Below are 15,506 nucleotides of genomic sequence, written 5' to 3'. Positions count from 1 at the left end.
AAGCCTGCTGACCAGGAGGTAGGCAAAAGGGGCCACTGCCCTAGGGCCCAGTAATTCTAAAGGACCCAGGGCTCCTGGTGGCTGCTGCTGCATTCCCACAGATTCACACCCTTTAAATTGCTGCTGGAGCCCCATGTGGGTGGGCAGCTCTAAGGGCTGTGGGGCCCACCCCAGACCTTCCACCCAAGGCCCCACTCCTTCTGGGGTCCAGCATGGCTCTCAGCTCCCCTGGTCAAATTAAATATCAGCACCATTTTCCACCAGTGGCACATCACCAGTTGAGCATTAGGGCCGTAGAAGCTTAGTTGGTAAGGAAGAATCGGCTGGCTCTTCTGCTCCTGCTGCTGAAGTTGACCTGCCTAATCACAAAACAACTCTTCTGCCCAGGCCTGTTGGTGCAGAAGAAGCCACCATGCAGCGGGGGCTGGTTGAAAATTTTCCATCAAAACTTTATCAAGTAAATAGGATAAACTGAAATTGTGGTGTCTCATGGGAGCTGCACTTCATGGTTCATGTGCCTGTTCTGTGGGTGGGATCCACAGCTGGGCTTGTCTCCTTCTATGAGCCATGGGATACCATGGCTCACAGCTTCTCTTGCTGAAAGGGGTACATTAGGCGATGCAGTCTAGCTGGGGGCCCTAACGCGGAGAGGAGAATGGGGACATAAGGAGCAAACTCTCACTCCTATTTTCAATGGAAAACTTTTGGGTTTTGGCCAAAATCTCTTTGTTTTGAGTTTTTGCTGAAAACACAAACTTTCCTAAGGAGAATGTTGATGAAAACATTTGTTGTTCTTTGAAAATTGGACCAGCTTTATTTGCAATGCTGATTCTCATGTACTTGATGGAAAGACTCTAGTTTTTAACAAATGATAGCCACAAGAAACCTCAGAGCTCCTGGCTCCTCCACTGATGTGATATAGCCATTGCCCCATCCCAGTTCAGTGCTCTCCTGTGGGTTTGTGAATGTTTAGTCTTAATTCTTTCCTATTTATCTTCACCATAGAAATGGAGAACCCTCCCCCTTTTTTGGTGGGTGTGTTGTTGCATAGGAATGTACAGGAAGTAAGTTGTAAAATATACATGGTGATTAATAAACCAAATTCATTCAGTTTGGCAAATACTAGTCGTCAACTATAATGAAAGCTAAGGATATACAAATAAGTGGTTACTTATTCTTTCTAATGAAATCAAAAATCCATTCTTCCTTTTTAAGAAACTCCCTCACTGATCAAGTCATAGAAACCTGTTTGGTTGTGCAGATACCTATCTTTCTTAATCACATGCAATTCAATTCTACACTTGCCTGACTTTATTGTCCTCCAGACAGAAGTTCACTAGATAAACTCACCCCAAGAACTCCATAATGTTTTCATATAGCTATTCTCAATTGATCTTATCTCCATGTGTGATGTTTTAGCAGCTGCATGGTATCAGAATGCAGCTCTCAAACAGCTATGTTAAATATCTGTTGTGCATTTAATCTAATCGTGTGAGAAATATACAAAGGAATGAGGTTTCATTAATAAGTATTGCACCAGGGAAAGAATGCTGTTCCCTTCTTTACTTACATTATGGTAAGTTCCCATTGCATTTTCAGTTCTATACTTGCATGCCTACTTAGTGATGATCCAGAATATGGCATCCTCCATGTGGTGTGACCTCTCACATACGGTGTGTGTGAGATCGTGTTGCATGGAAGGTGCCATTTTGTTCTACAAAATCTCACCGTTCATGCATGTCCAGTGGCCAGATGGAATCATCCTGCGGCTTCCCAGTTGGAGCAAGTAGGCACCATACTTAGGATATGTCTAGACTACATGCGTCTGGTGACAGAGGCATGTAATTAGGCTACCTGGCACAGGAAAGTGAAGTGGCAATTTAAACAAACAGCTGATCGGCACAGAGTGGCAGCCATTTAAATTTAAATGAAGCTGCGATTATTTAAATCACCGCTTCATTTTCCTATGCCGGGTAGCCTAATCTACATGCCTCTGTTGCCAGAGGCATGTAGTCTAGACATACCCATAGATAGCATGCCCTGTTGGGGAGAAATGCCATGCAGACTAAAGTCTGTGATCGGTAATACCCCCTTCCCTTCAGACTATGTTGTATCTTGCTCTAATGGCTCCATGACTGCTTCATTGCTGGCCCGCTGCTCCATCCATTGTGCAAATACTATGGCATATATAGCCCATGAATGTGACACATTCTTGTTGTTTGCTGTGTGGTATCAAACTACCAATGGGTAGTATCATCTGTCTTCATGCTCCTGCTGTCTAGTAAGAATAACATTTTCTTTTCTTGCCTGTCTGGGAACAGCTGGAGGTAAGCCAACAGTTCCTATGTGCTAGTGATATTCAAATAGCAGGTGAACTATAGCAACGGTTTTAATTTATTGTTCCCCGTTTTTTGGTTCACAAGCAATAAAAATAAGTAAAAGCCCTGCTAATGGGAGCAGTGCCATATGCATCAAAGCACATGTTCCCCCTGAGAGAGAAAAGGCTTGCATAATCTCCTGTGCACCGATCCATGAGAAGATGCATCAGATGGTGGTCACAGCACAATACTTACCATGAGGAGATGTGGGATCCAGTCCTGACTGCCCACTGGCTTGCTATAGGAGATGGAGCAATGCATGTTAACTGTATTGTGCCTCAATGTGTCCAGCTGTACAACAGAGAAAATAATTTGTATCTGACAGGAGTGGTGTGAAGCTTACGTGAACAGGCACTGGAAACTGATTGGCTTTGGGGTCCATTGATGGGAGATGCTATTGCAGTACAGTTAGCTCAGTCCCCACTCTCATGGTGGCTAGTAAAGCAATAGCTCATTATATATATATATGTTATTTGTCTATCTTGTAAACTCTTTGTAGTGAGACCTGTCTTCTGTTCTGTGTTTATACAGTGCCTCACATAATGGGGGGCCCCAATGCCAGCTTGAGGCTTTTACATGTTACTGTAAAACACAGTGTGGTCAATGCCACACCAAACAGCTGCAAAGCTTCCACCTTCACTGCCTAAGATCCATTTGCACCATGAAGTGGCAGGACAGGCTCCCCAGCACTGAAGTCCTGGAGAGGTGCCAAATCCTGATGACTTGCTACACAGTATAGACCCATATGGAAAGGCCAGTGCCATGAGACCATGCCCACTTCTGGAATGACAGTGACATGTGAGGTCTCTGCTGGAGAAGAGAGCCCATCGTAAGACCAAACTAGCCAGAGGTGACTACTCTTGCAAGACACACTTGCAAATTTAAGATTGGACTCATACCTAATGTACGAAGGCATAAAAACAAATACACTCAAGTCAATACTAGGTGAGCATTCATCTGTCGAAGTGATAGGAGAATCCATTCATCAATATAATTATTTAATACCAATAACAATTACTAAGCATGCTTACAGCATCAAGGAACCCTACATGACTTGTGAAACATAACAGGCTAGACCTCTCTATCCATACTGCTTCAACATATTCTACATCCACATTGTCTAAAAAGCAGTGAATCTGAACCCAATGGGGTGATGCTTATCAGTAATAGATTAACCAATGCCCTGCCCAGTTGAAATAGTAAGTGGCTTGTGTAGATGCAAAGTAGCTATTTTGGGATACCTCCGGTATCCCAATATATCCTTGCAGTGTAGACATACCCTTAGTCTCTAGGATGCATCCACACAGCACCCTTAGCTCGAAATAAGCTACACAATTTGCGCTATGCAATTTGCATAGTTTATTTAAAATGCATTTTGAACTAGCTTATTTCATAATCTGGTGCTGTCTACACAGCACCAAATTTTGAAATAACTCACTATTCCAAAATATCCCTTACCCCTTGTGGAACCATGATGTCGGAATAAGCCGCCCATTATTTTGAAATCTATTTTGAAATAAGGGGCTGCTTCAAAAGATGTGGAATAGCTATTTTGGGATACTTCCTGTATCCTAAAATGGCTCTGCAGTGTAGACGTACCGTAGGGTGCCATAAGACTCCTCGTTGTAGCCCTAAGTGTCTGTTAAAAGACAGCAGGTGCATTCAGTAAACAGACAGGTGGGACGAGGGAAGTACACATTAACAATGTATTGCTTGATCAATATAATAAACAGTGGTCACAGCACATCAGCTATCTATTCACTGTAAATGGTTTCGTCAGCATCACAAAAGAGGTAACTACCTATTTGCAACTCAGATGTTAGGGAAGATAGGAACTGTTCTTATTCAAAATCAGTTGATTAAAGAAGCGCATACTCTGTGCAATAAGGTAATTACTTTGCATTTCACAGTGTCTTTCATCCATGGAGACTGAAGCACTTTGAAGAATAGGTAAAGAATGGATGGATGAAAAGCACACATAGCTCCTCTATCCATCCTATACTCAACCGAGTAAAATACCATCCAGGATTATGACAGAACTCTTTGTGTGGATTTTCAATCTCAGCACACAATAGCAATAATAATTATCCTCAAAACCTTCCGACATGATGTAGAAATTTAGTCTACTAAATTCATTGGGCTCACGATAGCGGTAGCTTGGTTAAAGGTACGTAATAGCTTCTGGCGTACCAGAAGTCAGATTACATCTAACAGTCTCTTCTGGCCAGAAAGTTTATGAAACAAATTGTCAGTATTGGGAAATCCAAGCAGCTAGGAGCCCAGCATTCCATAGAAATGACCCCAGAATTATCTTTGAAATCTCCCATGATCAGAAAGTGTCAAGGCCTGAACAACTTAATGTGAAGGATAATTGCATAATTTTGCTTTTTCATGCTGCACACTTTGCAGTGTTTTTTTAAAAGAGTTTGTGCCACCAGTCTCACATATTTATAATGATTTAATCATAAAATCTGTGAGCAGCATTGAGTAGCCAGTATTAAAAAAAGAAACCCAAGCTGCTACTACTGTCTTTTTCTTTTCCCTCTTAAAGTAGAATTTTCACACACCACCATTTCTTCAGATGTCACTTGTCTGAATTACAGGATGGCCATCATTCAGACCGGGACCAGTGACACATTCAGGGTCTGAGCTAAGGCCCATGTAAGTGAATGGAAAGGTTCCCATTGATTTGAAAGGACTTTGGATTGAGCCCTTTAGTATCTCTTGAACCATCATGGGTAGAAATAGGAGCTGGGAATCTTGACTTTCTAGTGGCACAAGGCTTATGCATCTATTCTTGGGAGATTGTAAGAAACTACATGTTTTCAAATTAGGATTTACAGAGAATCTCTATGAAGCTCTAACCATACTTTGTCATTGCTCTCTTCCACAACTATGCCTGCCTAGTTGGACTTATAGTTCTATGTTGCCTGACTACGGAAGCAGAAAAACATGAAAAGCTCGTACCAATAGAAAATGCAACATACCACAGGAAGGCTGCGTCTAGACTGGCATGATTTTGCGGAAATACTTTTAACGGAAAAGTTTTTCCGTTAAAAGAATTTCCGCAAAAGTGCATCTAGATTGGCACGGATGCTTTTCCGCAAGAGCATCCCTGGCCAGTCTAGACGCGATTTTGCGCAAGAAAGCCCCAATCGCCATTTTACCCATCGGGGCTTTTTTGCGCAAAACAGTTCTTCCCTGTCTACACTGGCCCTCTTGCGCAAGTATTCTCATGCAAGAGGACTTTTCCCCGAGCAGGAGCGTGAAAGTATTTGTGCAAGAAGCACTGATTTTGTACATAACAAAGTCAGTGCTCTTGCGCAAATTCAAGCAGCCAGTGTAGACAGCTGGCAAGTTTTTGCGCAAAAACCTTACCAGTCTAGACGCACCCGAAGTGTCAGATTTTGTGTGTGTGTGTGGGGGGGGAGCGTATGTTAAAATCTAAGGGATATACAGCCTGCCAATCAGAGGCATCATTTATTCTTTCCACATTCTGGCTGGTATCCTGGAAAGACTCCATTCACTCCAGTCACGTGTTTATGTAAGAATCTCAGCTTGCTTTTTTGACATGACTGTGAAAAAAAGCTTGAAAAATAACTCAAGGGAAACTGCTTTAGTGACATCTGCCCAAGTCTGCTGCCAGTCTAAACCAATAGCTTAAAAAAGTGCAAACAGCCCCATGCATCTCACAGGGACATTACATTGAACACTTACTACTCTGGGGTCCTGGTTAAGACCATCTTCACAGAGGAGGCTACTGGAGAAGAGAGTAGCAGGCCCAGCTCACCCACTACAGCAGTTGCCTTCCAGTGGTGGGGTGAGTTCTAGGAGCCTCTGCTACTAGCAATACCACTTGAAGAGGAAGAAAATCCTTATTATTGATGAGAAGAAACCCAGGTCTCATTCCATTGCCCCTGCCTCTCTGGGAGGGGCTGGCCCCTTCCCACACTGCAAAGAATGGGAGCAAACCTGGATGGAACTGGGGGTTCCTCATTTCATGGAGTCTTTACGGCCACAGATTGCCTTAAAGTGGCCCCACATCTGGGAGGCAGAGGTTGTCATATTTCTGATGGCTCGTCTTGTGGTTTAGCCACTCCTGCATCTTGCAGTTCTCTCAGGCTACGTCTACACTGCCAGCTTTTGCTGCAGAAAATATGCTAATGAGTGACTCATTTGCAGGAGTTGCAATCTCATTTGTATATTTTCTGCTGATCCATTTTTGCTCTAGGGGTTTTTGCACAAAAACAAGCAGCGTGGATGTTTCCTTTTTGTGCAAAAAAGATCCTTATGCCTTCCCTGGACAGGCATAAGGGTCTTGCTCAAAAGGGGGGTTTTGCACAAAGAGGAAATGTTCACACTGCTTCTTTTTGCACAAAAATCCTTGTGCAAAAATGGCTTGAATAGATTATGCAAATGAAGCTCAACAAAATTCTAATCAGTGCTTCATTTGCACACTATCTGCCAGCAAAAGCCAGCAGTGTAGACAAAGCCTTAGCTGCCACTGTTGATCTTCCAGGGGTTGAATGAGCAGATCTAGTGAAGACACGTTAATTCAAACTGAGAGGGGCATTTCAGTCAGTGCCAGTAGTCCTACTTCCATGAGGAGTAAGGGAAGTCGAAGGGAGAGCGTGCTCCCTTCAACTTCCTGCAGTGTAGACAGCACCAAAAGTGGAGTTAAGGTACTTCGACTTCAGCTACACAATTAATGTAGCTGAAGTTGCGCATCTTAATTCGACCTTATCCCATAGTGTAGACATACCCTCAGACTCCTGCCAAAGGAACCTGTAGACCATGCCATAGTGTAGAGAATTCCCTGAATATAAAGGGCCTGATCTTCAGCTGCTGTAAATAGATTCATTTCAGTGGAGCTAAACCCACAGCCATCAGCTCAGGATCTGGCTCAAAGTGAGCCCTTTGGGCTTTTTACTGACTCACTATACCTCATGGGCAGCACTCTTTATCTGTACATCTCAAAGTACTTCTCCAAAGTAGAGAACTTAAATCTTTTTAATCTCCTCTGAAGGATCTGGCATTGACCACTGGCAGAAGGCAGGAGACTGGGCTAGGTGGACCAGTATGGCTGTGCTTATGATTTCTCTTTCAAAAATGGAGAAACTGAGGCAGAAAGAAATGTAAAAGCCTATTGCTGTGGAACCTGTACCCCTGTTCCTGCAGCCTGCTCTATGGGGAACAGGCATTTGCTTGTACAGAACAATAATGTTTTCCACATTATTCAATGAGCTGCATAATAATCTGGCCAGATATTTATTTATCAAATGATTTATGATTAATTTATCCACCCTCAGTTACATTATTTTGAATAGTTTTGATGTTTATTGATCAATTTTAAATTTTAACTATGTATCTTTCACATGGCAGTAGCACATTTTCGTTAAATTGGGGGATAAGGACTGATATAGTGTGGTAATGAACAATAACCACATCACCTCTGCTTAGAGAGGATATACAATTTCCCCTCTTATAGCCTACTTCAAATGGTGTAAGTATCATGTCCGTTAGAGAGGGATCACACTAACTGTTCACCAATAGTGCAAATCACCTATATAATGTCTTTGAAAAATGCCAATGGAAAAAATGCAATTTATATACAAATAATGTCTTGTTTCACTGTTCAGCTACCCACAAAAGAGACGATACATTTTGATGCTAGACTTTCTTGGCCAAGGAATTAACGAGAAATTAATACAGATGTGCTAATCAATTGTAGCTATGCACAGAAAAGCACAGCCAAAGTAACATAATACAAATAACAGCAGTGTGGTAGACTGGATAGCTGGAAGGCTAGAATGAAAGGGAATTTAGGTAAAAATTGGCAATAGCTCAATCCTCAGGCCATTTTTCTACATACGGCTTCCTTTGGCTGCCCAGGAGTTTTGCTAGGGAGCAGGATCGAGACCATGTAGATGGATTTTAGCCCTCCACCGGTGTTCATCAGTCAATCGAATACGTGATGGCCAGGTTCGTTACATTAGTATGAGTCTGGTGGGGTAAACCCGGCCCCACATCTCCCCTTGCGCGAACCCCGCTCCTGCCCACGGAGATGGGGGCGCAGCCCACCGGAGAGGATTTTGCGGGGGGGAAGCGCTGGAGGGGTCTGTGCTACATGCAAGGCGCGTGCCACCTTGGGGACACTTCTCCTAGGAGGTGGGGCGGGAGCCTCTCGCTTGCTGCCCCACCTCCGGGCCGGAGGGGGAAGGGAAGAGTCCCGGAGAGCTGCGGAGGTCCCGGCTGCAGGAGAAGGGGAAAGTCTTGCGGGCTGCGGCTGTACAACGCCCCCTCTCCCGAGGGCTCGGCCTCCCGTCCGCCCACGTGGCTGGGCCCCCCCGCTGCTCCAGCCCGAGCTGCCGCCCCGCTCCACAAGCCAGCGGCAGCGCTCGGCGCGGCTGCGGGAGCCCGGGCAGCGGTGCCTGGAGCTGCCCTGCGCGGGGCGCGCCTGGGCGGCACCGGCCGAGCTCCCCGGGGAGGGAAAAGTTGCGGCTGCGGGGCAGGGACCCGGCCGGGCAGGGGCAGCCCCCGCGGGGACCCCCCCATGAGCCTCCCCCCGGCCCGGCGGCGGGGGTGCCCCGGGCCGACATGCCGGGCAACGGCAGCAGCAGCGCCTCGGCCGCAGCGGCGCCCGGCTACAACTTCGCCGCGCTGGTCTTCGGCGTCTCGCTCATCCTGTGCGTGCTGGGCGGCAACCTGCTGGTCTGCCTGAGCGTCTGCTCCGAGCGCGCGCTCCAGACCACCACCAACTACTTCATCGTCAGCCTGGCCGTGGCCGACCTGCTGCTGGCGCTGCTCGTCCTGCCGCTCTACGTCTACTCCGAGGTGAGGCCCGGCGCCCCCTGCAGCCTGGCAGGGCTGGGACCCCGGCCCACGGCGGGGCTGGGGCTCTGACCACCCCGCCAGCAGGGGTCTGGGGCGCCGGCGGACCCGGCTCCCATGGATCTGTGAGGGGGCTCAAACCGCCCGGGTGTGTAAACGCAGCGAGTTCCGCCTGGCTGGGGTGGGGGGGTTCCCGGGGCGCGGGGTTACTTTTGCCCCTAGCGCTGTCCCACAGGCTCCCAAAGTCAGACGTAGCTTCCTCAAGCTGCCTCCCGTTCTGCCCAACTGCACTGCAAGCTCAGGGGGGATAAGGGGGGAAGGCTAGCAGGGGCGGAGAAACTTCTCCGCAGTTGGGGGCCGTAGGTATTTGGTCCTGCGATTTATTGTTTTGGTTGCATGCACGGTGGCCAGTTTGGTGGAGTATGTGACGCCCCGTCAGTAAGAGAGATCTAGTGGTAGCCCAGCCAAAAATCCTTTAAGTAACTTTTCTGCTTTTCTTGGGCTAAGGACTGAGAGGAGCAAATGCAGAACAGACTGAATGACAGGACTGGTAATTAGAAATGCTGATGCAGTACATGCTTGATCCTATTACGTTATCTCAGCAAAACTGTTATGATTAAAAAGAGCGGTTATTTCCCTAAGCTTAAGTGGAGCAGATGCAAGAAGGATAAGCTATAGAGCCAGGATGTTTTTTCCTTACAAAGGTGAATAGAAATAGGTATCCTGCAGGAAAGGTCAAAATTAAGAGACTCCTGCAGCCCATAAAAATCACTGGCTGGGGTAGACAAGTTAGTGTTTGGATGTGCCCAAATTGTTTGAGAGAGGGTAGTTTTGAATGATTCAAGGGTGTTTGTTGTGGGGCAGAGTAGCCCAAAGACAATTGCTGGAAGGCCTAGCAGGGCATGGAGACATGAATGAAACCAGGAAGCCTAGGTGAAAATAGTCAAGCAGAAACATCCTCCCTCCCATCCCACCTCCAGTTGTCTAAAATCCCTGAGGACATAGCACAGAGTAAGGACACTTGTGTGTGCGCATGCGTGTATACAAGTGAGGCTTTACAGAAGGATTATAGGATTAACATGGGGCTGGAGGACAAGGGTTAAAGTGGAGGTTAGGAGAACTGGACAAGTTTGGGGCAGACATTGAGTTGTTGGAAAGCCAGAGGCTGCAGGCAAAGAGGTCAGCTCTGAAGCAAAACTGCCATCCAGTGCCTGATTGTGCTGGATTTGTTTTATATAATGAGGAAAATCTGAGAGAGGAGGCAGGAGGCCAGGGAGGGTGAGGCTCAGAGTTCAAATACCCTAACTTATCTTGCAGGGTCCATGGACCTTTGAGAACTTCCTGTGCTCTTCCCAAGACAAGGGTCATGCAGAAGTGCAGATACAGTCACAAAGCCATGCAGCACTTGTGTGAGCATGCAACACTCAGCTAGAAGAACCACATGCACTGTTTCCCAGATTGTTAAAGGTATCTAGGCACCACTGCTCTCATTGTTGCAATGCCTAACTGATTTAGGAGCTAAATCTAATCTTTAAAATGGATTTAGGCACTTAACTCCTAATGCCAGTTGATAACTGACGTAGGAATCTAAATGTTGTGTGTTGTAATGCTGAGCACAACAATGCCTAAATACCTTTAAAAATTTGGCCCTAAGTGATATAGCCTTCTAAGAGTTATTTTAAAATGGATTTAGGAGCCTGGATACCATTGACTTTCACTTTTGAAAATGTGATTTTGTTGCTTAGGTTAGGCTTTGCAATGCTGAGTGGAGTAGCTTCTAAATACATCTAAAAATCTGGGCCTGCAGCAGTCGCCCATCTCACCGCATGGTCTTTGCAAAGGACCATCAGAGATACTGCTTACCCCTGCCAGCTTGCAGCTTGGTTGTTTAATGTGCCTGTAAAGGGCTCTCCCTCTCTCGAGCCAAAGGCATGTGTCCACTAGCACCTACTCCTTTTGGCCCTGTGAGTGGATGGTATCCCAGATGCCTCTTCTTCTAGGCTGCCTAGGACCATACTTCTTCCTGCCCCCTCTAGTAGCTACCAGGGGATAGTGTGTGTGTGTGGGGGGGAACCCAGGTCCACCCACTCCTCTAGATACCAGTCCAGGGATCCAGTTGTCTGCTGAGTGCCATTCCTTAAAGTTTCACTGCTACTGACTCCCTGGGCCACTTCCCCTCTGATCAGTACTGTCCTTGCCCTCTCAGGGCTTTGCTTCAAAGTTCCAACAGCACCCTGTCCAGGGTTCTGCAATTCTTTCTACCCATCACATACTGTCTTCAGCCACCAGCCCTGGGCCTCAGGCAGGTCTGAAATCCATTTTCCACACGGATCTGTCCAAAGTACTGCTCTCCCTGGGTCTGCTTAGCTTGAGTTCCAACAAGGAGCTGATTAGCCCTGGCCCAGCAGTTTCTTTATAATGGCTTGCTGGGCCCTGATTGGCTGCAGTGGAACCACTCTAGCCCAGCTGGAAGACATCTCCTCTGCTCTTTTTCTTGGAGGGGGGAGGGTGGCAAAGCCACAAGCTTCCAGCAGGGGGCTTCAGGCTGTAGTCCACCTTGTCACAGTGCCTTTGGCAGATTAAAAGGGAGATGGAGGTGTCTTGATGGCAGGCTGGACCTTTTGAAGGATCATATCCCCAACATGGTGGCTGCATGCTATTGCTTACATGTATTGTGTGAGACTAAGGGTGAAGTGTTTGGCCCTGGGTGGAACAATGAGGCACAGCACCTGGAGGCACAGTTTGAACTAGAGATGTAAAGGGTTAACTGGTTAGCCAGTTACCTGCTAAGCATGTGCCTGGAGCAGCCCCCACACCTCAGCAGGGCAGGGCAGCCTTGGCCCAGCTCAGCCAGAGCAGCCCACAGCACAGTGAAGCAGGCCTGGCCCCAGTGGAGCCATGTCCTGTCTGCAGCGTGATGTGAGTGTGGGGAGAAGGCCTGGCCGGCTGGAGCAACCTGTTGGGTGATGCAATGGACCTGGCCCAGCTGGAGTAGGTCCCCACCTGTATCCCTCCATGGGCAGGGGGCTACTCCTGCCTGGTCAGGTGTGCTGTGCCACTGATGGGGGGAGGGAGGGCTCTCCAACCTGATTACAGTTATCACAGTGTTTAACAGGATTAGCCGGTTATCTTTTTAACGGGGATTTTACATCCCTAGTTTGAACAGCCAGACCTTGTGCTGTCAGAGGAGTCCATGGGGTGGCCGTCAATATCAGGGAGGCTCTAGGGAATCACGTTGACAATAAGGGGTGCTGACATATCTGTGGGTTGGGGTTGCTTCCCTGCCTCATCCCACTGCTCATCCTGAGCGAGACATTCCCATGAAATCCAAGGGATATTTCAGGCTTCCACAGGGGCCAGAATGACTGGTGTGGGTTGTGTCACACAAAATAAAATCATGAAAACCTGCATCACATTTGTCTTTATTGATGTCTTTCAATCAGGATTCTCAGTGGTAAAGGATGCTAAGGATTATTGGAAAAGCTCACAGTGGTGTCAAAGATGTCAGTCCCAAGGAGTGGAGTATGCTGGCAAAAAAAAAATTACTTGATTGTGAAAATGAGTATGTGGGTGTAGAAGGAGGTTTTCTGGATAAAGAATTTTGCATATGCAGCCATGGAGGCTGATATGTGGGAGTGGAGGGATGGTTGCTGCGAAAAGAGTTTTGCTTGTGTTGACAGGACTTTGATTCTGTTTGCTCTGCATCTTGATAAGACATTTCAGCCTCTCATTTTGGTCTTCCATGAGCTTTAGCATACATTCAATGATTTGTGTTTTCACTTGTATCTCCATAGCTCTTTTTGCTAGTGTAGACAAGGCCTGAGTGCTCGAAAAGGCTTTTGAAAAGTCCACTACTGCTTTTTTAAGAACTCATCCCAAGTCTTCTGCCTCCCAGTCCCCTGCTCTAAATTAGAGATCATGTTGTCTCACATTCAGAATGTAGCCTTACTTGTCTACATGCAAATTTGCACCAGTTTAAAAAGACAACTTTTATTAAACTTGGTCAACTAAATAGGGTTAGTATATATTGTATTATCAAAGCCAGACATCAATGCATCCAGAGGTTTGTTTCTGATATCTTGCTGGGATACAGTTTACACGATGGAGAATGAATATGGAGTGTTTGATTTTCAGTGCTTAATTTTTAAAAAATCTGTTTGTCCATGTCAGTTCAAACTGCCCCACCAAAGAAGTGGGCCAATTTATGCTTAGTTATATACTGGAGTAAATCATGACAGTAACCCCTTTAAAATCTGTGGTGTTACTCCTGGATTTTCATCAGTGTAAAGGGTTTAAGTTTTAACTGGGTAGGTTTTGTGTAGTGAGGAGACTATAAAATCTAAGAATCCGAAACGTTGGAATGAAGATCAAAAACTGGATCTGAATCTTTCAGCTCAGATACGTCGCTTGCTGTAGAAACAAAAGGTGAGCAGACACTGCTACTGATCAGAGAGATGCAGTGGAGTGTGAAGCAATCACCACTATCTGTTTCTAAAATGCAGCAGCTTTCTCTTGCCTTCAGAGGGTGTGTCTAGACTACAGAGTTTTGTCGACAAAAGTGGACTTTTGTCAACAAAACTATACCTGCGTCTACACTACCGCTGAGTTCTGTCGACATAACGTCGACAGAACTCAGCAGTTTTGTCGACGCTGGTAAACCTCATTTTACGAGGCATAACACCTTCTGTCGACAGAGTTCTGTTGACAGAAGGTGTTATTGCATGTAAACTGTCTTTTGCGTCTACGCTACCATGTCGACAAAGCAAGCTGCTTTGTCGACAGAACTGAATGTAGTCTAGACGCTCTTTGTCGACAGAAGCTTTGTCGACAGTATCTGTCGACAAAACTTCTGTCGACAAAAGCCTGTAGTCTAGACACACCCAGAGTAAATTCTATTGGTATTTGATATGTGGTCATACTAGCATGTAATAGTTTGAATTTAGATCCTGCCTCCATCTCATGCAGTGATGCCCAAGTTAGCCACTTATCTAATTTTTAAGATAGCTCTACACTTTCAAGTTACTGCACTGTAAATTTCTTGTGCAGGGATATGAAAAACCAGCTCCCCAACGAGTGCAGCAAGTTATAGCACTGTAAAGCATCAATGGAAACAGGTGTCCAGCGCTGTTTGCTACTGTCTTCATGGAGATGGTTTATCTAGAGCCGTGACCACACTGTCACAGCAGCGCTTTAAACTTGGAAGTGTAGACAAAGCCTTAGACTCATTGGGGGTCTAAATCCTGGCCTCACTAAGTCAAATGGGAGTTTCGCCATTATCTTCAGTGGGGCTAGAGTGTCACCTCTGACTCCTACAAGTCTTCCTTTCTCCTACCTTTTTGTCTGTGATCTAGTCAAAGCAGGGATTCTCTCTCAATGTGCCTGTTGGGTGCCTATCCCAATGGGTCTCTGAACTCAGCTGAAGCCTCTAGTAGTCACAACAACAACAATAACAATAATAAATTAGGGTTACCAGATAGTTTTAAAAAAAATACTGAACACACATGATCTCAGATCGGGAGGAGAGGGGACTGGCCGGGAGGGGAGTGGGGGCTGGCTGGGAGGAGGTCGGGGGGAGCAGGGCTGGCCGTGGGGGAACCGGCCGGCAGGAAGCAGGGCTGGCCAGAAGAGAGTTGGGGAGAGTGGGGCTGGCCGGGGGGAACCAGCCGGTGGGGAGAGGGGCTGGCCCAGGCGCACTCAGATCCCGGGATGCTGCCCGTCCCACACATGGTCCTGGTGGGGCGCATGGGCAAGTCTGGCCCCGGGGATTCCATCTCATCCCTGCCCCCCTCCTCTCTACTGCATAGTTGCGTACTGCCTGGCTGGTGTAGACACTCACGCAGTGTGAGCGTCTACCAGCCAGGCAGTATGCAACTATGTACTGATAGTCATGATAATAATAAAAACGTAATTAGAAAATACCGGGCATTTATATGTCCGGTATTTTCTCAATTTGTTTCCTGGACAGAAAGCTCAAATACCAGACTGTCCGGTTCAAAACCAGACACCTGGCAACCCTATAATAAATCCAAAGAGCTAGTTGAAGTTGTTGACATGGGCTCTATTTCTGTATCTCAAACACAACTTTCTTTATTATGACTGAAACTGTCTAGTCCTCAGAGGGGATGAAAGATATTGCACGTTATTGACAGAGCAAAGTTAGGCCCTATATAGAATTCAATGACATTTCTCTTTTTGTCTGTAACACAATAACTTTTGAAAACTTCATTTGATCATTTCCAAAATTTAAGGGGATGTTCTAGGCATATCTTGGCAGAACTCCTTTGATTTGGGTGAGAA

General features: G+C 46.4%; 1 protein-coding gene across 3 annotated transcripts in view; it reads left to right on the top strand.

Moving 5' to 3' along the window:
* DRD4 (dopamine receptor D4) overlaps window positions 1-15,506 on the top strand; it is a 101,628-nt gene that overhangs the window by 60,294 nt on the left and 25,828 nt on the right. Inside the window, exon 1 of one of the 3 annotated variants that reach the window (XM_075928256.2) lies at window positions 8,601-9,212. The exons of the other annotated variants lie outside the window; for them this stretch is intronic. Coding sequence (XP_075784371.2) covers window positions 8,976-9,212 — 237 coding nt within the window. The 5' untranslated portion in view covers window positions 8,601-8,975. Of the gene's footprint in view, window positions 1-8,600; window positions 9,213-15,506 lie in introns of those variants that run through there. 3 annotated transcript variants of the gene reach the window in all.

The sequence above is a fragment of the Pelodiscus sinensis genome, chromosome 5 (assembly GCF_052426305.1).
Source record: "Pelodiscus sinensis isolate ZL-2025 chromosome 5, ASM5242630v1, whole genome shotgun sequence".
Classification (NCBI taxonomy): domain Eukaryota; kingdom Metazoa; phylum Chordata; order Testudines; family Trionychidae; genus Pelodiscus; species Pelodiscus sinensis.
The sequence above is the reverse complement of the archived record's forward strand: the minus strand, read 5'-3'. Positions and strand labels throughout refer to the sequence as shown.